This window comes from Labrus mixtus, chromosome 19 (assembly GCF_963584025.1).
Source record: "Labrus mixtus chromosome 19, fLabMix1.1, whole genome shotgun sequence".
In the NCBI taxonomy this organism is placed as follows: domain Eukaryota; kingdom Metazoa; phylum Chordata; class Actinopteri; order Labriformes; family Labridae; genus Labrus; species Labrus mixtus.
In genome coordinates, this window is record NC_083630.1 from 8,428,138 (window position 1) to 8,451,085 (window position 22,948).

General features: G+C 37.9%; 2 protein-coding genes across 3 annotated transcripts; one reads left to right on the top strand and one right to left on the bottom strand.

Annotated features, from left to right (window-relative positions):
* Positions 1–884: 884 nt before the first annotated feature.
* plag1 (pleiomorphic adenoma gene 1) lies at positions 885–15,931 on the bottom strand. The gene is made up of 3 exons (XM_061064321.1): positions 15,808–15,931; positions 10,404–10,760; positions 885–10,205 (listed from the first exon to the last, which is right to left on the bottom strand). The coding sequence occupies exons 2-3, from the start codon at positions 10,649–10,651 to the stop codon at positions 9,029–9,031; spliced, it is 1,425 nt and encodes a 474-aa protein (XP_060920304.1). The 5' UTR covers positions 10,652–10,760; positions 15,808–15,931; the 3' UTR covers positions 885–9,028.
* Positions 15,932–16,289: 358 nt separating this feature from the next.
* On the top strand, positions 16,290–21,061 carry chchd7 (coiled-coil-helix-coiled-coil-helix domain containing 7). 2 transcript variants are annotated; one of them, XM_061064594.1, is made up of 4 exons: positions 16,290–16,405; positions 19,286–19,345; positions 19,438–19,536; positions 20,705–21,061. In XM_061064594.1, exons 2-4 carry the CDS (start codon positions 19,292–19,294, stop codon positions 20,807–20,809), a joined length of 258 nt encoding a protein of 85 aa, XP_060920577.1. In that variant the 5' UTR covers positions 16,290–16,405; positions 19,286–19,291; the 3' UTR covers positions 20,810–21,061. The 2 variants fall into 2 exon arrangements, with proteins under 2 accessions (XP_060920577.1, XP_060920576.1); XM_061064593.1 differs by having other exon boundaries at positions 16,293–16,590.
* The last annotated feature ends 1,887 nt before the right edge of the window (positions 21,062–22,948 follow it).

Genomic DNA, 22,948 nt, shown 5'->3' on the forward strand with positions numbered 1-22,948 from the left:
AAAACTAAGAAGGCAAAAAATGGGCAAGTTGGACCAAAATGTCATGAAAAGAATATAGAAACATGTAAAGGCCTTCTCTAAACAACCACTGACCATCTTACCTGTACAATCTCATCACTGTCAGATTAGTCTTTTTTTTTTATTTCTGTAATATTTGAAGTATGACAATCAGATTTTAGAGTTTCAGTTTGAACCCATTTCATATTTATCATGTTTACATGGTGTCTTTTTGGAATACTTTAACATATCTCTGTTTAAATGCCAAAGTATCATAGCAAGAGTAATTCATCCACGTTACATCAAAACATTTGCTGATGCATTGCACTCTCTTTTAACATCATATTTGACTTTTTAACCCCCATTTCCTCGGGTATAAAAGGAAGTCTTCAGTGCTCAGAACTTAAAGTTAATTTTGAACAAACGGAGTAGATTTAAAAACCAGTACTTTTACTTCAACTAAAGAACAATGTAATCAAAGTAATAGTGCTTTCACTTGAGTACAATATTCGCTGCTCCTTTCTGAACATGGATTGGGATAAAAATTTGAAAAACGACGTTCACAGAAAACGTTGTGTGTTTTGACATGTGCGGAACAAATAAAAATGAAATGAAATGATCCACACTGTTGTACTGGATGACAAGCTCCGTTATTACCGAGACAACCCAGACTTATATATTTAGACTCAGTCTGCAATAACTGTGATACTGTGATGAGGAAAGCAGTACACCCCAAAAGAGGAGGGCTTCCTCCAGTTTGAGGAACATTTGTTGTAAACGTCAGTAAGTACAGGTATCGTTTTAGAAGCCCCGGCACAGAGTAGGATAAACTCAGACACAAGCAACATGAGTGACACATTTTAGGAATGACCAATCTGACACAAAAGTTGAATCCTTCTGTATGTTTAATGAACTTTCATTACATTGTGTAAAAACACTGGAGTTAACGACTGCAGCTCTTCTCTCTCATAGCAGCAAGGTATGTAAATCAAATCAGGTTATTCCGCCAGACAATAAATAATCTGCCTCTTTGGATGATGTCAATGTTTTAAAAAAACAATGGATAACAGCTGCAGCATTCATTTTGATTCTACACAACCTATAGACATATACATATATATTTACCTATATATATATCTATATGTTGATGTGAATGACTTTGCCTATATTTAAAAAAAAAAAAAATACACCAGTAGTTTGTAAAATTGATTTGACATAAAATATTGTGGATTAGCAATGAGTCCATCATTGTAACAGAATGGCATTGTTGAAATGCAAAAGAAAACCAAACCAACATGGCTGGAATGCGGTTCATCTCTGAACTTCCTCAGCTCATATTTGAAAAGCATCACCTGGAGTCGTGTGTGTGTTTTTTTGTTTTTTTTCAGCGTTCGCACTGATGTCTTCATCTCTGCTGAGTGACTTCACTCAAGAGCATCTCCCACCGTGACTCAATTTCCCACTATCACAACACACAGGAGGGGGTGGGGTGGGGTGGCATGTGATATTACAGGCAAGTCTGTAAAAAGACTACAAAAGTCACAGTACAATAAAAAATATAATGTAGCTATATAGTACAACCAGGCACACACAGGCCAACAGTCAGCTAAAATGGATACTTTGTACAAACGATACATTTAAGAACTAGAAAAGAGGTCTGTAGCACCTTAAGGAGCTTGAGAAGTATGTTAGCAGCTTGATCCAATACCAAAATATATTGCAGTATTGCAGTGTTTCTTACATACACATTCAATAAAGTTCACTGGTACCACTGAAGCTTATAAAGAAGTTTTACATGAATTGCTAAATGTCTGTGTCTCTCACTGAAGAGCATCTCCTTTCTGTTGGTCAAGAGTGAGGGAGATGTTTCTTTTTCTTTCTAGTCTTTTCAGTCTCTTTCAGAACCATGTGTAGAGTTTTGTTTTTTTTCCCACTTTTTCTTCTTCCCAAACCAAATTCCTGGATTCTGTCATCCAAACCAAACGGGTTATCTGGGTTGCACCGGGTTGAAACCGCAATCAGTTAACTCATTGGAATATTTGTGTTCATAGAAATGCTTCTCGACAAATTCCACCAAGAAATCAAGTCATCATTTTTCACAAGGTAAAAGGATTATAAAAGAGGACAAATCACTCTGGGAATAAATGCAAATCGATTTTGTTTGCCGTTTTGTCATCTAAGTGAACAATGACAAAGTGACATTGTTAAGTGCTACTGTCCATTTAAGCTTAATTATTGCTTGTGCTCTCACCTAAACCAGCGGATGTATAGTCAAAAAAAGGCCTTCTTACAAACTTGGCAGCTAAAAGTCATACATTATTTGTTTAAAGACCCCTCAATGAGATACACAGAACACTTGTGCAAGTAAAGCAAAAAAAAAAAATGACACTTTGATAGGAAAAAACACTGTCAAAATTGTACCTGTAAAAATAAAACATTTATATTGTATTTACATGTTATTGTTCTCTAAAAGAGCTAAATATATCATCTATACATTTGTAACAGATGTTTTAAACAAAAAGGTATTGGAGGAAATAAAAGGCATTCAATTTACAAAAAAGTGCTATGATTACATACAAATAGCGGCTTGCTAACAGCTCTTGTAAAATCCACAAACCTTCACAAGATGAGAATAGCAAACTTCCATAAATGCTTTGAAAACATTACAACATCCCACAAACAATATTGTCTCCACTCGTGTCTCATCCTGTCATCTAGAGGGGACTTAACACTTATCATAGTTCATCATTTTCTTCTGAATCTCAGAGCACAAAAACAATGATCAGTATGTGAGGTAAATAATAACACTCTTGGGTTATATGCATCAAACAATCTGTGGAACTAAGATGCAGCACTTTTTAACTGATGTGTTCGAAGGTAAGAGGAGAAGTTTGGGCAATTTCTTGCAGTATGTAAAGTCAGTATTTAGTCATAATGATTGTATTCCGTTGTCTCTTGTGGGTGTGTCTAAAGGTAGTTTGCCTACAGATGAAATGTGTATCATTTTTTTGGGGGGGAAACCATATTCATCCATTAACATCACTTTTTTAACCTATCACCCTTCAGTCAAGCTGTCATTGGTCGGATTATCGATTTAATAGTTTGATTATTTTCATTGGGACTCTTACAAGCAATTACATCAGTCAGCATTTGTATTATCAGTTGTCATTTCAATTGTGATTTCAATCAATAAAAGAGTAAGTCAGCAAGATAAAAGGCACAGGGAATCTGATAGCAAAGCACCATGGTAACTGCATGAGAAGGATATTTCAGGCAGAGGCTCATAGCTAGCAACAGCTAGAAATATGGCAACAAAAAAAAGCAGATAACTAAATGCAAAGATGGCCGCAGACTGCTTTATGACACGTCATGATGTGTGGTTTAGTACACTGAAAAAACCTAAATGTTCAACACTGCCAAGAAAGGTACTGGTGTTTGCTAATGGCAGTAAGTTGAAGTTTTCTATACTTTTTTGTTATATATACATTGAACCTCAATTTTCAGTAAAGGACACATATCATTAAAGAGGAAACTCGATCTGCTTGTTCTAAAACTTATTGTTCATAAAGTCAACTTCTGAAACTCAAGATTTAAAAGCCATTCAAAACTCTAGATAGTTTTGCACATCACAGAACAGATTTAAAAGGGTGATGAAGCTTCTGTGCTTCTTTATTTTAAAAGGAAAACAAGGTGAACTTTGTGTCTGTTTGGACTACGTGAGGCACTGGGGAGACTGACAATCCATTTGAGATGAACACAGCTATACCCCTCAGTGATCTTCACTACTCATGACCAAATATCAACCACTGTTTCCTTAGAAGTAAACGTCATGCCGGGTGGAGCTTTACGACTATAGCTTTGACTTTGACCTTTCTACATCTCTCACTTAACAAAAGCTCCAGAAAAATGGCTTTGTCAGGTGTAGAACTATCCATATCATATTGTCAAATTTGTATTTTAACAGAGATCACATGCACACATGTACATCAACACACCCCCATAGGCCACACACTCACAAATACAAAACATCTCTCTCTCCTTCCCTACTATTAGCATATATCCATGCAAACAATTTTGGTTTATTTGGCCAGGTTCTGAGATTTCTCTTCCTGTACAATGGAGGTGAATTGAATATGGTTTGTGGAGCCCCAAGCATACACAACTTTACCATTATCACAACTTTTCAGTTGTTACAAATTGTCCTTAAATCACAGTGTAAGTGTAAATTGCAGTTTTGTAAATTAAACATGAATATAATTGTTGTGGATTTCATTATTGATACCTTTGTGTTTTTGTGTCACAAGATCTTCCCTACTATATTGCCAGAAAGCACTGATCACATTGTCTCACTCTTCCAAACACAAGATAACATTCAACAACCTTTTCATTACACCTATTGCTAATCCTTTATATATTTTAGCTTTCTACAGTTTTAAGTGTAAGACTTCTTAGGATGGTTAAAGTACGGGCAATCTCAGAACCCATCAGCAATCCTCTGACCACCCTGCCTCTGGGAATGATGGCCATCTTCTTAGTAATTCCAGTTTAGTAAGCGCTCTGCCAAGGCTTTGTGATTGGCTGTGTTACATTGTTTACAGTCCTATAAAAAAAATTCAGAAGTAACTATGTGTTCGGATCAGAAGTGAATGGAAAATCGCCTTCCAGGTATGTCTGCAAAGAAAAGGCTGTCATTTGCTGGTTTACTACAACTCCATCTTAGTTTAACTGTTAATAGTATCTTAAGTCACACAGAAGCTTCACTTTGGCTTATTTAAGGGGTATATTATGAAAAATAAGTAAATGTTCTTGTAATTTATTTGCAACTTAGGCGTCTCAAGTCGGCTGAAGAAACAGATTTATGTTGCAGATTTGTAAAAAAAAAGTAAAAACACAAGCTTTGTCAAGTTTTGTCCTCATGACAACATACACTTTTTAAAAGCTTTGTTTGTTGAACGGGGGTCAGATCATTTCCAATGAATCCCAGGAAATCTGAGCGCTGATTCCTAAACTGTCAGAGACTGGACTTGTTAAAACCAAGTATTGGGTCTTTTTGGAGAAGGCTGCTAGTAGTTGTCATATCAATATAACATGATTTACTATTGTTTGTACTTTAAATTGTATATAAAAACTATTACTTCCAATGACATAACTGGCAATGTGGTGGGACCAACACATTGCAAGTCAGACTTTCCAGGAGATGCATTATTCTTTTTTAAGTCATTTAATTGTGACTTTGAACATACATCTTCTTTTTGGACCATTAAATAATTAAGCTAATGTTGCCATTATCTTATGTTAGAAAGTAGACATGATTGGTGAGATTATAAGGGTAAATAATTGATATTATTTGTGTATATTTGTGCACACATCACACTTCAGGCCACCCCTGCACAAGTCAGACCCCAGTTGACCACCCAAGTCAAAAAAGTCTGGACAGGCCCCCTGCAGGCGGACTACAAATGTACTTCCAATGCAAACCAGAACACTACTTATTTCACAGTCTGGTCTTGTGTGTACAGGTTGTTCTTTTTGTATAGAATCTGTAAATAGAGAATAAAGAAAGGGAAACACAAGTGTAACTTATTCAAGGTGGAATCAATTGGAAGTCCATGGAGTCCTGTTTTCTGCATTAAAAGTCAGATTTGCTGCATGTGAACCCCTCATACCAAGCCTCTTAACAGGCAAGGCACACTACTATCAGCATTGGAAGGAAAAAGTTAGAGGTGGAGTCATCGATGAAGAACAAAATTCCTATTAAATTTTCAGTTCAGGGTCCTTCTAACCAATATTGTATTGGAGTAATGCCAGTCTCAGTCGCAGATATCTCAAATTGTCTGCATGAGTAGATAAGGGCAACTAGAAAAACACGTTTATGTGATTAGTCAGAGACACTTGAAGAATAACAAAACAGCCATTCCTAAAGATGTTGAATCTTACTGTCAAACTGTATTTAAAGGCATTTGCATGTCCTAAATAGGTAGGAATAAAAACAGTAATGATTGGCTTTATTTTTATATTTTCATTCGGGGAGGTTAGCTTTGAAACTCAGCTCTGTTCCAGCATACTTTAAATTCATGCAGTTTTGCACATTTGCATGTGGGATATGCCCAAGCACAACTAGAGTCTTCGATTGTTCATCATATGGCAGCTTGCCCTATACAGCTAAGTGCCGAGTTAGAGGGCACTAAAAGCAATTAAAAAAGGGACAATGTTAATTTTCTTGCTATTTTTCATTGGTAGATCTACAGCCAAAGACCCCAAAAATGTAACTTGTTTTATTCAAGCCCCCATCTTTAACATTCTGGTCAATGATGAAGAAAGTGAAAGACTCGTTCTGAAAGACAGGAAGATCAAGTATAAAAGGCAAATCCTGGAGGCCTCACTGTTTTTTAAATTAGATATTTTTTTTAACCTCAAAATGATGTACAGTATCACTGGATTTTTTTCTGGATTATGAAAATGACATTTTCTGGAAGCATACGAGCATGAGTATTAAAGTGCAATTAAAATGAAGCTCCAATCAAATCTTCTTTAGGTTGGAATAAAATCCGTTTTTTAGGGGGTGACTCATACTTGAATTGTTTCTGGAAGTTAAATGAACTCTTTTTCAAAAAAAGTGTATACCCAGGCTTTTTTTTTTTAAATCACCAAAGGTCTCACTCATCTAATCATGAAATATTCCATCTTCTGAATTGATTTGTTTAATGGATGTTTAGAACAATAATATGGACTTATTTATCAAACTAGGTGTGCAATGCGGTACTTGCACATCTGGTCAAAATAACTGCATATAATGTTGAGTCCCACATTGCCATATTTTATACACTAGTACAGTACACTAGGGGTCATCAACTACATTTGTACAAGGGCCAGCTTTTTTCCTGATAGACACTTCAGACTTCAAATATGCTATATTATATAAGCCTTGTGATTTTATTTTCATGTTTATTGTTTAATCACCCGAGATGATTTGTATTCTGGGGGATGGATGCAGCGTTTTTAAGTCAAGCTGAGGTCAAGTAAAAATATAATAATGCAATTGAGGCACAACTGAAACTAAAAACTTAAAACACCACAACAAAGCTTTTTTGCGTTTAGGGTTTTAAAGGTCAATCACAATAAAGGCCGCTTTATTGTTTAAGGTGAGAGCAAGAGGAGGGGGTTTGCTTGTTAGTGCTATGCTTCTGTGTTTGCCTATCCAAAGAGCAACTTGACTGCCTCAATTTGAATCCAGATTGAGATTCTTCCCTTTTGTTTCTAAACATTTAGTCAATGCCCACTATTCCCAAACAAGACAATCCTATTACTCTTATCCAAAAAAAAAAAATAAAGTTGAACTTTTGGCGCAAGTCGTTGACTACTGACAAGAAAGAAAAGGGGATACTACAAAACAAAAAAAGACTAATTTTCAGCTCCTATGTCAACGTCACCACTATTTGGGAATTTACGTTGAACTAGGAAATCTACTCACTTCAACCATAAAATGTTAAGCACAAGAAAAATTGCTTACCGTTCCTACTCAGAGCATTAATGTGGATAAACTTCTGCTTGATAGACTGATGAAAATGTACACGTCAATATTTTGCATGTTTTTGCTTATTTACTTCTAACCAGATATCATTTAATCAAACCTTAATTTCTTTACAGGATATTTAAGATATTCCAACCTTTCATCTTAAGCTGTTGGTACCCTAAATAAACTGTCTTAAACATGAAGCCTGGCTGTGTTACCCTAAAACATTAGATCTGCTTTTAACCTCACTGTACTGCATACTGTAGGAACACAATGGTATGAGCGTATATTTGTCGGGTTGTTGACAAAAATACAACCAGAGATGATGAGACGTGAAGTAACTGACATTTTTGATTTCCATGTTTTAAATTCAATGAATTTAATTCGCTGCCTTGGAAAATGATGCATCCAGCATCTGCTATGGTTTTGGGTTTTATTCCACAGCCATTTGTAGTATAGAATAATATTTGGATATTATGTGTAAATGAGCAAAAACATTCCAAAACTAGAAGTTGGTCCCTGCCACAAAAGGGGAAAAATTATGAAATGATGATGAACTGTGACAACAAATGATATCCTAAAGCTCGAAGTGCTGCATGTAAAAATAATATAGATTGTGAAACTTGCATACTAAGGATCAATCTATCCTGAAGAGTTTAAGGGTTAAGCAGAGAAGAGAAAAATGCCACATCAATGAAAATGATCTAACTCTCAGAAGACGTATTTATGTATAGACTAACACAGCTCGCAATTTCTTGTTAGGTTGTTTATGTATTGTTGTGGAAGAACAGTTTTTTTACTCCATTAATGTGTTTGAATTTTTTTTTTTACTTGCACAGAGCGGCAAAGCACAGAGTTTAAGCTTCCCCGACCTTAATGAGCAAAGATCATGGTTGAATTCTGCTACTTGTACTGTGATTAAAGATATTAATATACAGTGTAGCATGCAGATCTCTGAATAGAAAATCATCCTAGAGATTAGAACAACACATGATGTGTTTAGAACTTGCTAATTGCAAGACTGAAAATTTGGACATTGTTTCTTAAACACCCAGACAAAGGACAATTTTTACTGACGTTAATGTGGACATGTCTTTAAGAAAAAAGTGGGGGAGGCGATTTGCCAACTTGTCAATCCAAAAGCTTGATAGCTAAAAAGAAAATATCCCAACAGGAAAAATAATAGATTAGTTAGCCTTTTAAGCGTGTGTGTGTGTGTGTGTGTGTGTGTGTGTGTGTGTGTGTGTGTGTGTGTGTGTGTGTGTGTGTGTGTGTGTGTGTGTGTGTGTGTGTGTACATGCTGATGTTAGGGCTAATCATCATGTATGTCTAACTGTCTGCTCAATGGAGAGAAATGTGTTTTATTGTATTATCAGTGGCATCTAGTTTCAGTGCTAACTGGTATGCTTTTGTAGCTAAGCATGTGTTTTGTACACTTTTTCCTTTTTTTGATTGTGTTTTGTATGTTGTCTCTGTGTATGTGTGAGTGCATGTGTGCCTTGTGCAGTACATACTGGATCACTGAAAAGCTTGATGGAAGCGGGGCAGTGTGGTAGGTGTGCTCAGGTTGGATATGAAAGAGGAGGGGAGTCCTTGAAGAGAACCCTCTGCAGTCTCGATCCCTTCAGGGGGCTGGGGCGGCAGCTGGACCAGGGGTGTGGATTCTTCACTGGGTGTATAGGTGACACCTTGCCCCCCTGCTGCGTTGTATGGAGGCCCGTTGAGCGGCAGAAAGTTAAAAAGCTGTGAGAAGTCCATCAGAGAGGAGGACGAAGCCAGAGAGTCTCCTGCAGTGGCTGCTGCCACTGAAGTGGATATTTTGGACAGGGATACCTCCTGGCTTGCCTGCTCTAGTACACCCACTTGAGTATCTAACTCAAGTTTGGAGGAGAGTTGGGGCTCTTGTGCTGCAGAGGATGAGGAGGGCATGCTGCTCTGCAGCTCCATCAGGTAGGTCTCCAGTTCTCCCTTTAGATTCTGCTCCCGCTCCTGTGAGGAGAAGGTGTATGAGGTAAAGTTGGAGCCCAGCGCATACTTTAAAGGAAAAGGGTGTGTTGAGGTGGGGAAGGACTCTGTGTCCAGGACGGGGCCTGTGTACATGTTGAGCTGATGTGGCCTGGACATCACCATCCCTGGGAGCTCATCCTTGATGCCCCCAGATACCAAGTCATAAACAACGGGCTCCAGCGAATCAGCTGGCTCAGTTTTTACCCTTAGCAGCTCCTTGGCGTGGCTCTTTTTGACATGACGAGTCAGATGGTCCTTCCTTCCAAAGCGCTGGGCACAGTACTGACAAAGGAAGTCCTTGCGACCAGTGTGCACCACCATGTGGCGTCGCACATCTTTACGGGTGTAAAATCGCCGCTCACAATGCTCACAGCGGTGCTTTTTCTCTTTGGTCCCACCAGATGATTTACCAGCGTGTGTTTTGAGGTGTTCCAGTAGAACGCCGGTGCTTGGGAACGCTTGCAGGCACACTTGGCAGGTAAGGTCTCCACTGTTGGCAGCATGGAGGGCGAGGTGGCGTTTGAAGCCCAGCTTGGTGTTGTAGCTCTTGCCACACTCCTGACAGGTGAATGCCTCCTTATACGGGTCATGAGTGTGTAGGTGATTCTTTAAGTGATCCTTGCGGTGGAACATTTTCTCACAGTATGAACACTTGTGGGTTTTTTCTGGCGAGTGAGTTGCCATATGCCTTGGAACACAGACACATTCGATGAGCACTCAGAATTGTTGCAATCATGTTTTAACTAGGCATGCTTTACACAAGACACAAACACAAGTCCTAAAAACATCATCACATTCATTTACTACTACTGAATACTATTTTACCAAAGAAGTAAAGAGAAAAGCAACATGCTGCAGTCTAATATGTACTGCTGCTTGTCTGTACCGTAGCAGCTTGTATTTGGAGACAAAAGCCTTGGTGCAGTCGGGGTGGGAGCAGCGGTAGGGTCTTTCTCCTGTGTGAGAGTACGAATGCACCTTCAACTTTTCCAGACTGTTAAAGGCTTTCTGACACTCCTGGCAGGAGAAATTCTTCTTCGGCTTTCCCTCTGTTCTCTTGCGCCTCCCCATGGGTGGCACAAGCTTGGCTTTCTCCAGGACGTGGTCACGATGGTCCTGGGTTCCCGTGGCCATGGCACTCTAAGGCAGACCAGCTACATGGACAAAGGCCCAGTGCCCAACCAGTACTGTTGCAATTATTCTATCCAGTTTTCTGTTCTCAACACTGCCCAGACGCAGGGGCCTGTGAAGGAAGAAAAAAAAAAAGAGAAAATTATGAGAACGATTCAGTTTCAGGTTGCTGGATCTAAACGTCTAAATCAAAAACTTTACTCAAAACGATTCCACAAAAAAATGAATCTGAAGGGAAACGTTCTCTCTCAGCAGCCGTTGCTGAGCCTAACGAAGGTGATTCTGAACGATTCATACTTTGAAACTGCTTTTTAACTAGCTTAGTTAACTAAAGGTTTAACAAACCAGCTGTCAACATGATCAGAATCAGAATCTTGAATTCAAAGTAAGATAATTACAACCATGAATGGAAGTCTTAGTAAAGATAGAATGGTCTCAAATGATAATACCAGCTTGGATATTTAAATACATGTCACCGAAGTGATATTCCGTAAAATATATATGATAAAAGAAACTGCACTATTACATAAAAAGATTCACAATCCTAGAAATAATAGCCACATATTAAAACCAGCCAGCTTTGCATACGTTTTGTAATAATTACACATGTCCTTTTATTTCCATTTGGCATTTTAAAGTGCTCAGAATAAGAGAATTAATATTTTTCATCTTGGCATAATATTCAAACTTAATATGTAACACATATAAAAAGTAAGTTAGACTGTTTCTAAGCATGAGGAAATTGAAAACGCAGAAGGTTAGGGGAAAAAAGAAAAGTATTTTGAGCTTGATGAATCTGACCAAAATGATAAAATGGAACAGTAAGTTTTTCTTTCTTTTGAAACTGATTGAGATGCCAGTTACAATAACAGAGATAAATTATATTCACGGTCAGGGAGTCTTTTACAAATTAAAGGGGACATGTTATGAAAAATCCACTTGTACAGTGTTTGTGAACATATATTTGTGTTACCTGAGTGTCTACTGACCCACAAAATGTGAAATAAATCCATCCAGTCCTTTGTTTGTGGTCTGCATAAGTCTTACAACACAGAGTTTCAAATTTGCTCTCCTTGTGATGTCACAGTGGGATTCTGGTTAAAAAAATCCCCTCCCCTCCCCTCCACCCATGGACTCCATCCCCAGAACACACATTTTGCGCAAGTCTGCCATTTTTATTCTCACTACAGAGGAGTGATGTCTACGGGGAAAACTCAGGGGGGGCTCATTGCATTTAAAGAGACACACACACCAAAACGGAGCATTCTGAGGGAGCTGGTTTATACAGGGTCACAAACCTCCTCTGGTGCTTGATTCATGTTATATTTGTCATGAACGGCTGGAGAGGTGGACCCAAGTGCAGAATAAACTAAAAGTATTTAATAACCAAAAAGGCCAAAGGCAAACAAAATCTTACTTCCAAGAGTTCAACAAAAAACACAGGGATCAAAAAACAGGGAGCCACAGAAGAGCATGAGCAAAAACTGACACTGCAACATACAACAATCAACACTGGCTGCTTACAACATACAATGAACTGACAACTCAAGGGAAGGAACACAGAGACTAAATAGACACAGGGGTAATCAAACACAGGTGAGACTAACGACACAGGTGAAGACAATCAGGGTAATTAAGGCAGGGAGAAACACAAGACCAGAAACACTGAGGACAATACAAAATAAATCATGAAACACTAGAGACACACAGAACTCAAGAGTCTAACAAAACACACTAGAACACAGAGATACACGAGGATAATAAATGACAAAATAAAACAGAAAACACTGAAGACAAAACTAAGAAACATTAACACACAAGGGAAACAAGCAACACTGGGATAAAACTCAAACACAAAACCAAATCATGACACAGATGTTTCATTTAGACTACAGGAGACTGTTTGAAAAGGTAGAAAGGGGTATAAAATGTCCTCTTTAAGGAAACTTTGTATCTTGTTTTTAATTTTTTTATGTTTCAAATGGAGCGGCTTTGATGCAGGAACATTTTCAGGCCATGTCTGACAATAAGCTAATGTCAAATCAAACACATATCTGCTGTCGTTTGTTTGGTTTAATTCTAGTTCGTTTGATAAAAAAAAATGTTTGGTGAGTGGAAAAATGGAAGGCATGAACAACAAATAGATTGTTTCTGACAGATATAAACACCTTGATTATTATCATAATTTCCAATTTTAAAAGTGAATACCTTGCAAGGTAACTGCTCATCTACGCTCATGCACAATCACACACCAATAGCACAGCATTCAGGAAACATTTTGGGGCTAAGAACCTTGCCCGTGGACACTTCAACTTACTTGAGGATCTGAGAATTGAAATGACACCACTCATTTTTATCACCCATTTACACTCACAAATTCTAACAGCCATGACACTGAAATACCGGGTAGCATCACTAGAAATCGAGGGTTAAGCTATTGCAGGGACATTTTGAAACAGAGATGTATAGAAAGGTGGAGATGGGGATCACAAAGCCAACACATACACTCTGCAGCCTGAGCAACAGGAGTGTTACCAATCCTTGACAATCCTAATACATAACCTGAGGCTCACTAGACACAGCTTTACTGGCATTCAATTGGTTAAAACAGAAATGAGATCATAATACATTTTGGTTTCCATGCTGAAGACGCTTCACTTGTTAATCTTAAGAACCGTCAAGAAGCCGGGTTTCATTAAATACCATCCCGACCAAGCATGAAATTCTATTAATCTTCTTCTTCTCCTCCATTTCCGCACACCTCCCTAAATAATAATGCTTTGTTCAGAAAGCCTGCACACATTAGATCTTCTAACATAAACCAGCTTCCACTACAGAAACATTATTTCCCTGTAAAACTTTGTTGTATTTCTCTAGAGAAACCTGTAAACTGAGACTTTAAGTTCCCAGAATCAAAATATGATCCTGTTTCAAAGTGTAATGGCTCAAGTCTTAACCCCACAAAAAGGTTTGAATCCATAAAACATGGATACATTAAACAGTTCTCTGTATAAACAGAAGATATATTCAGCAGGAAGAAACAAAATGATCACATCTGCCATCACACATTCTCAAATGATTGGAAATCCAAAGTTTGAGGATTCATAAAAATATTCATTCATCTGTAAGAGTAAAACTGAAAGTCCATGCAGCACCATCACAATGACACATGACATCATTCTTCCAATTAAGGAAAAGGCTGATAAATCTGTTCAACAGAAGTACAATTTGAAATGTAATATTTTGCAACAGGTTTACTCATGTACTCATGTAACAGAGTTAACGTTTGTATAAATTCATGTCGCCTAGTCTTTGGAAAAACAAAGCTAGTTAAAACTCTGAAGAATTTGAATGACACAAATGTGTTTCTTTTTTAGCTGAATGGATATTTATCTTAATTTTTAACACATGTACCAATCTGGCCTACAATAATTTATAGACAATTGATATTAGCTATTGTGAAATTTGTCACAATTTTTTTTATTTATTTCTGGTAAAACAACTAAAAAGCATTGTAACTGATGTTGACAACAATTTAGTTGAGTTAAGAATTAGCTTAAAAAAACCCTGTTGACCAACAACTTTTGTAGCTTTTACACAAACTAATTTACTAGACTTGACACACTTTAGCTTGTTCAGGCTGCAACAAATTATCTCTTGACAAAAAGTGAAATGCTTTGATTGGTGAATTTATGGTAAAATAACTGAGGAATAAAAAGAAATACATTAAATCAACAACCCCCAAAACAACAGAAGCAAGTGATTCAAAGTGCCATTAGCCCATTTAAACATTTAAATGCATAAAGGTTCAACTAAAGAAGGAAAAGTTTTCATTCTTTGTATTCATTATTTTAGAAACTTAAACAACAAGCCCTTACATTTCCATTTCAATCAGATTGATGAGGACTGATGCAGATAGATTACATCCTATACCCAGCCTTTTCATGTTGACAAAATACAAACACATGCAAACCGCTGCCAGACTGATAGTCGAAAACATGCCCAGGTGGCAGAAAACCAGTTGTATTGAAGTCCCAGTTGTTTTAAGTTATAAGACAGGCGTAAACAGAGACCAACGCGGACAACACACTTCCCCCCAGGAACTGTTGTTGTATCAGCTTTCCAACCACCGACACCAAGTCACTAGCCAGACTATTAACCTTAAAAAACACTTTTGTGATGGAAGAAGCATCTGATCCCAAAGCCTTAGCGTACACACAACCACTAGTTTGTCCTATAACACACAATAACAGCAGAGGTGATAGGCTCCTGTAGTCCTCGCTGATATCAGCAGCAGCTTTAGGAGCCGATTTTGTAAATAGCCTACGATTTACTAACATGCACAGTGCAACCTGCCACACCAATCAAACTGAACACAAGTTGACTTTTGCTCTTTCAAGAAACTGTTTTCAACAGATCCTGGCGCAAGCCTACATAAGCAAATCTCAAGTATTACCTAATTAGTTTGCCTTAAGTTCTCCCTCCATTTTGCTACTTTATAGACAAATACCCTCCTTGTCGTTTCACAAATTTCGCCTTACAGCGGGTCTTAGCCAAGCCGTCATCCGCATGACAACGTGATCGATACCTGGAGTGGACAGAACTGCGATACAGAAAACACTGCAAAAGTGAAATAGCATGACAAAACCACACTCTTAATGGTTCCACTTGGCGTTAGACTTTTGGAAAGGAGATGCTTTAATCGATAAGGATATGTTGTTGACACTACTTATGTTTAAGTGTGTAGGCTACAAGACGCAAAAAATAAATATGATCGCAAATAGAAGGAAAATTGGCATTAATGCTGAAACCAAGTGCGTCTGTCCTTGGCAGTCCTCGTCGCACTGTCGTTGTAATTATATTAAAGAATAAACTTAGTGAGGAGGCTATGTTAACTCTTCTCAACTTTCGCTCCTTCTGCTGTTTCCTCTAGTCTTTAATATCTGCGGACACGCACCGTGACGCTAATATCACCAGTGACACAAATAATTATTTTGTAAAAATACATCTGCCTTCCCTTGGTTTTCTCTGCGGTTCCAAACTGGGTACTGATTAACACAAACTTTTTCCCCAGCTCACCCCTCTCTCATAATTTAAATAACCCCGATATTTTAATTCAAGAACTGAGTAACCAGGAACTTAATTTACATCAAACTTACCACGGACGCTTTAGCATCCTTTCTGTTGAGTTTTTCTTCACTTTCAACTATTTTCCGAATTTTTAATAATTTTTTTCTCATATTTTTTGCTAGACGCGGCGGGCCTGAAAATGTTTTGCTTTCCCCTCTTTCGAGCAGCCATTGTGTATGCGCTGCGATGCAACCACACTTGGATTTAGCCACGCCCCTTAAGTTTCGCCCACTTGTGCTATTTGGATTTGTGTAAGGCGCTGCCAATTTCATTTCAATGGCAGTTCCAGTCCCTTTTAATAAAAATCAATTTTTTGGACTTGCTAGACATACTGTCAATCTTTTTAAATGGGCTTAGTCCAAATATCAACGATAGGAAGAGCTACATTTGGGATAATAAATCCTATTGGCTCAATCGCTTGTCACTCTGAGCCGCTTGAATTTAAGGGCTCTGATTGGCTGATGCTGCTGTCAGTCGTCGGTGACGCTGCTAGTTATTTTCCTGGTGCGCTGTTGCAGCAGAGAGTGGGGTTGTGCTGAGCATGACGGGGAGGTTGTAGTCTTTAGCAGTGTGGCCTCACATGTTAGCTACATGAATAGTGTAGCATAGTAGCTCACTGTCATTGAGGTACAAAAACTGTATTTTTCAAGGGAATGTAAATTGCATATTTTTTTTGTGAAAAGATACAGAAAGCGTGAATGTGCTCGGTTGTTAGTTTTTCCTTTTAAAACCGGATAACCTTCACTCGTGTGGATATTAGACGCATCCACGAGTCTTAAGACTACATTGGATAAAAGTTGGTATTTCTTCAGGTAGGTCATCATAACGTTGTGAAGCTGTATCTTAATTTACCTAAATTACTTGCACTAAATCTACTACTAAGTTTCCACGTTAGCTGCTAGTAATAGCATATGAATGAAGGTCAGCTTGTTACTTGTTACTTGTTATGTAGCAGCATAACACTCAGTGGGGGAGGGGGCACCGAGCCTACCATACCTCGTTAAGAAAACCCAGCAGTCAGAAGGACGTAGTCTTTATCCACAACATGCAACTGGTTGCTACGAATGAACAAACATTTCTTCAATATAGGGAGCCAATGTTCAATTCGGCATATAGTATGCAAAGGTAACCAGTTTCATTAGGCCTGTTATAATCACAAACCTTCTTTATTCCCTAAAACTACATTGTTGTTATTGATAGCAGAACGACCTACAGCCGGTCAAATTAGGCTACAGTTCAAATTGACTTTGGTTTTTGTGTATTCATTTCTGCAAAGAAAACATATTATATTTGTTTATCTCTCTTCATCAATTAAGTTTGCAACATAGAGTACAAGTCTTCAGCCTAAGATTCATGAAAATATTAAAAGAAAGCATTAAACTCGCCAAATGTTAATGGGGTTTTTCTGAACCTTTTTTTAAAATAGCCTTAAATGCATTTTTCCTCAGTTTTTGTTTCATTAAAAATCAGTAATGTGGACTGGAAGTCTACATTTTTGTGGGAAAAAAGGCGTATTAGCTGGCCCTACAATCTTGCTGGAAAGGTATAAAAAAAAACCTATATAAGTTTATCACTATTACCTTATTGTAAGTGTGTTGTCTGACAAATAAATAATTAAGCTGCACACTATAAACTGATAAAGATACACAATAGCTCAAAACAGCCTCGCTGGCATCAGTTTTTTCAAAGAATTGAGTTTGAGAACTTTAAGATACTTCTTTTATAAGATGCTGTATTTACAAAACAAAAAGCATTATTACAAATACAATTAAATATGTTTTCATTGGTCCTGCATCAAATCATATATACCTTTCTGGATCAAGTGGAACATACCTATAACAAGACAAAAAGCAACAATGTCTCACAGTGACAATATTTGAGTGTCATGTTCAACAAAGATAAAGATAAACTTTATTGATCCCCCATGGGGGAAATTTTTGTATTACAGCAGCTCAAGAAAACAGGAAAAAGGGATAAAATTATTAAAAATAAAAATCAAACATATGTACATCAGTTAAATAACGGCAGAGAAAAAATACAATAATAGAATAATACCAGGTATGTGCATTTCCACTTGTGGAAAGACTTAAAAAACACACACAGTGTGTAGCATTATTGATATGAGTGGTGATGCTGTGAAAGAGTCCGATTAAACAGTCCCATCGAATATGGTGGCTCTGCCTCCGTGGGTAAATCTTTACAACAACAATATCACATTTACAGGTCCTGGACTTACGTCTGTTTGACTAGTCCACACAACGTTGAATACAATAACAATGTCCCCCCCTGAAATAAACCTGCCACAACAACATTCAGCATTGGAGTAAAATACTTATGATCACACTTAAAGTGGGGGTTTTCATCAACGAGGTCCTAAATGAATCTACTTTATGTTAGACACAGTAGCCGGTCTCTGAGGCTCTCCTGCACCTTGGATGGTGTGTGATGGTGTCGATGGTTGAATGAGCAGCGAAACTGTAAGGCACCTTGTCATTAAGCAGAAAGCGCTGTATTAATAAATCCCATAAACACGATCATATGTTCTTTACTTTGCTCAAATGAGATGTTTTTCTGCTGCACAGTAATAATGCTGATACACATAAAATGATTTGTTCAGGGTTGTGGAGCTTGTTATAAAATGTGTTGTTTTTTCTACTTATTTTAGAAAATGTGGAAAATCAGCTAAATAACGAAGATACAGACCATGTGTTGCTTACGGTGGTATTTAGACAGGTTTGAAATGGTCATCTTTAGTTCATGGTCTGCATCTCAAGCCCAGAGCTACAACAGCTCAACTTACTTTTTCAAGAAAAGAAAAACACCAAACAATCTTTTATTTCGAGTAGCCAGCTCCACTGTTCAAACCCATAATACACATTTTTGAAACTTATTTTACTCCTAACATTTTCAGCCAAGTTCTAATTAATCCAAAGTACGATTTTTGTCTCGTTTTAGACGACCAATAGAGCAAAGTCCAAATATTTTAATTGTGTTTTGTTATGAAACAGAGAAAAGCCAGAAAATCCTTACCTTAATCCTCCAGAAACAATGGCTAGCAATTTTTTCGAATTCATCATTTAAAAACCCCGTTAAATGATTTTAAAAATAAAATGTGTTGATTTCCTGTACAAAAAGTCACTGAATTGTTTCACTCTATACTTACTCAAATATTTATTGAACTGTTTACAAAATGTGTTCGTCGACTGAAAAAAGAAAATCGCTGTCAAGAAAATAACAAAGTCCCTTAATACTCTTGTAATGCTGCGGCTAATACGAGCTTTGAAATGGTTTAAATTGATATGTAAATAAGTACCATTTTCTCTAGATAATAGTCACACACCAAGAACAGAATTACAATATCAGAGTTTGTTCATATATCAGAAAGTTGCCTTAACAACAACATATTAGAAGAATTTAAATGTTGAAAAGCAGAAAGGAAAGCACCACCTTCATTCTGACCAAAATTTAAACACTTGAAAATCTGACCCTGTTTATGTTTGTACGCAGCTCCAAATGGATAGAAATACAAGAAAACTTCGGAATCAGGACATAAACCCATGCATTGAAGTAGGCTTTTTATACATTTCGTTTTGTATCAAAACATAATGATGTATTTACGTTTTAATGGTGCTTATGTTGTTGGAATCTTTCACTTTTAGGAGAGTGATGCCTCCCAGAAGTGTCTGGATGCCTACAACTATGATAAGCGCATGTGTTCAGCATATTTCCAGAGCTATAAGAACTGCAGGAAATACTGGGTGAGTGTATGTGAATCAACAAACTGTGGAAACTGGTTGTAAGAATTAGCTTTAAAGGTGTGTTTTACAGTGTTCCAGGGACCCATATTTTTCCTTTCAATAACGTTTGTGTATTTAGTTCAGAAAATGTAGCATTGAATTGTTTCACTTCTCCAACTTTCAAATTTCACTACCAAAACTACATAGTGCACCTTTTAAATAAATTGTGCATGTTGAATTGAGGATGAGACCTGGAGGCAGGTCGAGCGTACTCAATGAGCATCACAGATGTGTTTCCAGCGGCCGTACCCCCCCTGGCTTATCTTTGCTGATTGAGAGTGAAGACAGGAAACGTTCTGGTCCTTGACACTTTAGTGACACCAGCTGGTTGATCAGGATACCTGCACGTGAAGGCCAGAGAAGGTTGAAGGAAGCAGCCAAATTGGTGCCAGGAGTATGGAGGTTTCACCTAATTCTAAACAGTATAGGGGGGGAAATTGGCAGAATTGTTATGAACAAATAAAAGAAAGTATTTTGAATAAGCACCTTTAAATTCAGTCTATAACATGATTTTATCCTCCCTGAAAAAGAGCTACAAACGTGATGTATTCTAGAAGAAATTAAGACAAAAGTTCCTAACGTGGTGCTGAAGTTTACAGAGCATTAGCCCTGTTTCAATGAAAAAAGGCACAATGAACATTTGTGTAATGAACACAACATGTCAGAATGACAATTAGATATCACTAAAGCAGAGAGAAGATGCCATCAAAGTTGCATACTTCATGTGTGACGGCTTATAGATCCTAGTTTTGGGCCAGAGGCGCTGCTTGTCAACAGGCAAGGCTGGCAACTGCTTAGGGACCCAGACCAATAGGGGCCCCCAAATCAGTGGCCTAAAATGTGCATATTTTGCCAAGACAGTAGGAAACCTCCCTAAGGGGGCCCCCATCTGACAGCACTATCTCGTTGCCCTGCTGAACGTTGTTTGGAAGGCCCCAACAAGATCTAGAATCAGTACCAGGCTTTCTACTGTGACCAATAGCATCTTTTCATTAGCTAGACCCGACCTGTTTGTTCATTTTTATGCCATGCAAAATGCTAATTTAATGAGAACAAGTAGCACTTATTCAAATGTAAAGTGTCATTAAATAGAGGTCAATTAATCATTTCTGTGTCTGTGTCCTTGTAGCACAACATAATGGTGCAGAGGAGACGAGACGGTGTGAAACCAGACATGCCGACTGCTGCAGAGAGGCGCGAGCAGCTAGGTGCTATTGGAGGCAAACCGTACTGAGAGTCAGCCGGATCACGCAGAGACACTACAACCACAGCAGGCGCAGGATGTTTGCTATTGGTTAACTCATTGTGGTGATGCCGCTACACTGCATTGGCCGGGTGTTCACTGGGATGGAAGGCCTGAAACTCAGGCATGTGGAGATGACCATTAGAAGCTGCACTATGATGAAAAGGACAAGATATCAGAATTACTGTGTATACGTGTACCCTGCATGAACTGAAGAATTACAGATTAATATATTCATGTGCATATGTTGGAAAGAAAAGTGTGTTTTTTTATTTGTCTTGGCTCTAGGCTGCAACAAAAATAGGAGTCGAAGACGAGGTACCGAAACAACACCAAAATGTATTTACAAGATGATCAAATTATTGTAGATCAAAACAGCCTCGAGCCTCGATGTTCTCAAAGTGAGAGAGCACGTCGTCTGTCCTGAGAAGAGGATTATATGGACGAGGACTACACCGGGCCAAGGTGTAGCTCATCCCCTGATTACGACCTCGCCTTGACCGGAGCCTGTAACAGAAAGACCACGAGCAGCACGGGGACACCAATAGGTGCGATGGGGTCGTCACAATTACTAAATGATTTACAAACAATTACATTCGTTATATACCATTTCAATCTCAAATATTCAAGGTCTTAAAAGTACACATGCTTAATCCTGGGAGATAAACTATTATTCAAACACAATCATCTTCCACAAAAAAAACTTTATATATAAATGTATTTCAAATCCAAAGCAAGCTGGGCTTAACTTTAGAACAACTCACCAAAATGGTAAAGCCCAAACCATGAGACAGATATCTAACATCTGTTTTATTTTATAAAGAAAACTACAAAGGAGAAGTATTTTATGGACATGTTCTCATTATCTCTTGATTACTAACCTCATTCAGTTTGTAGATCACATTGAAACCCCACTTTAAAGACAGTCGTTATAGACGTGTGTTTATTTTATTAATCTGTCCCTGACCTTATGACATTTTTCATTGAGTTTGCAGAGAAGTGGTCGGGGAAAGAAAAGCAGCCTTTTTTGGGCTATTAGACAGCACCGCCGACTTCTCTTTATATTATAGACATGACATGACTTTGTAATTTTTTTTTTCAAATTGAATGTCTGAAAGGTTTAAGTATTAAACACTGCTTGAATCATGTTGGCCAGAAATGACATCCAGCCACATCACAACAAAGAACTAGAGTCGTGCAATCTCGGAAGAAATCCTTGAAGACTTGAATTGATAGCTATGAATATGATGTCTGATGTCTAAGAAGTTAAGTTGATGGAAATCAGATTCAGCCTTTCACACAATCAATAACGGCGTCCCTATAGACGTGGGTCAGCCTTGGAACCAGTTTTATATATATACATAGATGTTATCATTGGAAATGTATTCATAGACATAATCACTGTTTGAAGGGCACCTTTTGAAAACAAAGTTAAAGTGATTTCCATGAAACAACAACACAACAGGGATATTAAAACCATTAAAAACTTAACAATTAAAGAGAATATAGGTTATAAGACCCCATCAGCAGTCAGAGATAAAACAGTTTGTTAGCTGAAATATTACACAAGATCAGGATACAAATACTAAAAGATGAGCTACATAAAAGCCTGTCTATAAAAGTGTGTTTTAAGAAGAGATTTAAAAGATAGTGCTAGACTAATTTCCTCTGGCAGATTGTTCCACATTAACGGTTGTTTAAAACAAAGAAGGCACATTCATATTTGTCCAGAGTGGATCGTGGGAGATTGGGGGTCACATGCAGCAACCGGCCGAGGTCAGATTTGAACTCGCATCCACTGCTATGAAGTTTACGACCTCTGTACATAAAGTCTGTCCAGGCTCCCGGCAAAAGAACGTCTGCCAGCCACGGGTTCCTTATTCAAAAATATCAAGACTTCAGGAATGGTAAAAGGTGAATGGACTTAAGCTTGTATAGTGCTTTTCTAGTCTCCTGACTACTCTGAAAGTGTTTTTACACCGCAGGTCACACCTACACATTCACACACTGATGGCAGAGGCTGCTGTGTTAGAAGTCCATCAGTATTAGCTAATCCCATTCATACACATGTATATGCTGACGACGAAGCTTACTTTTTTTCTATATTGATTGAAAGTTAGGTTGCGTTAG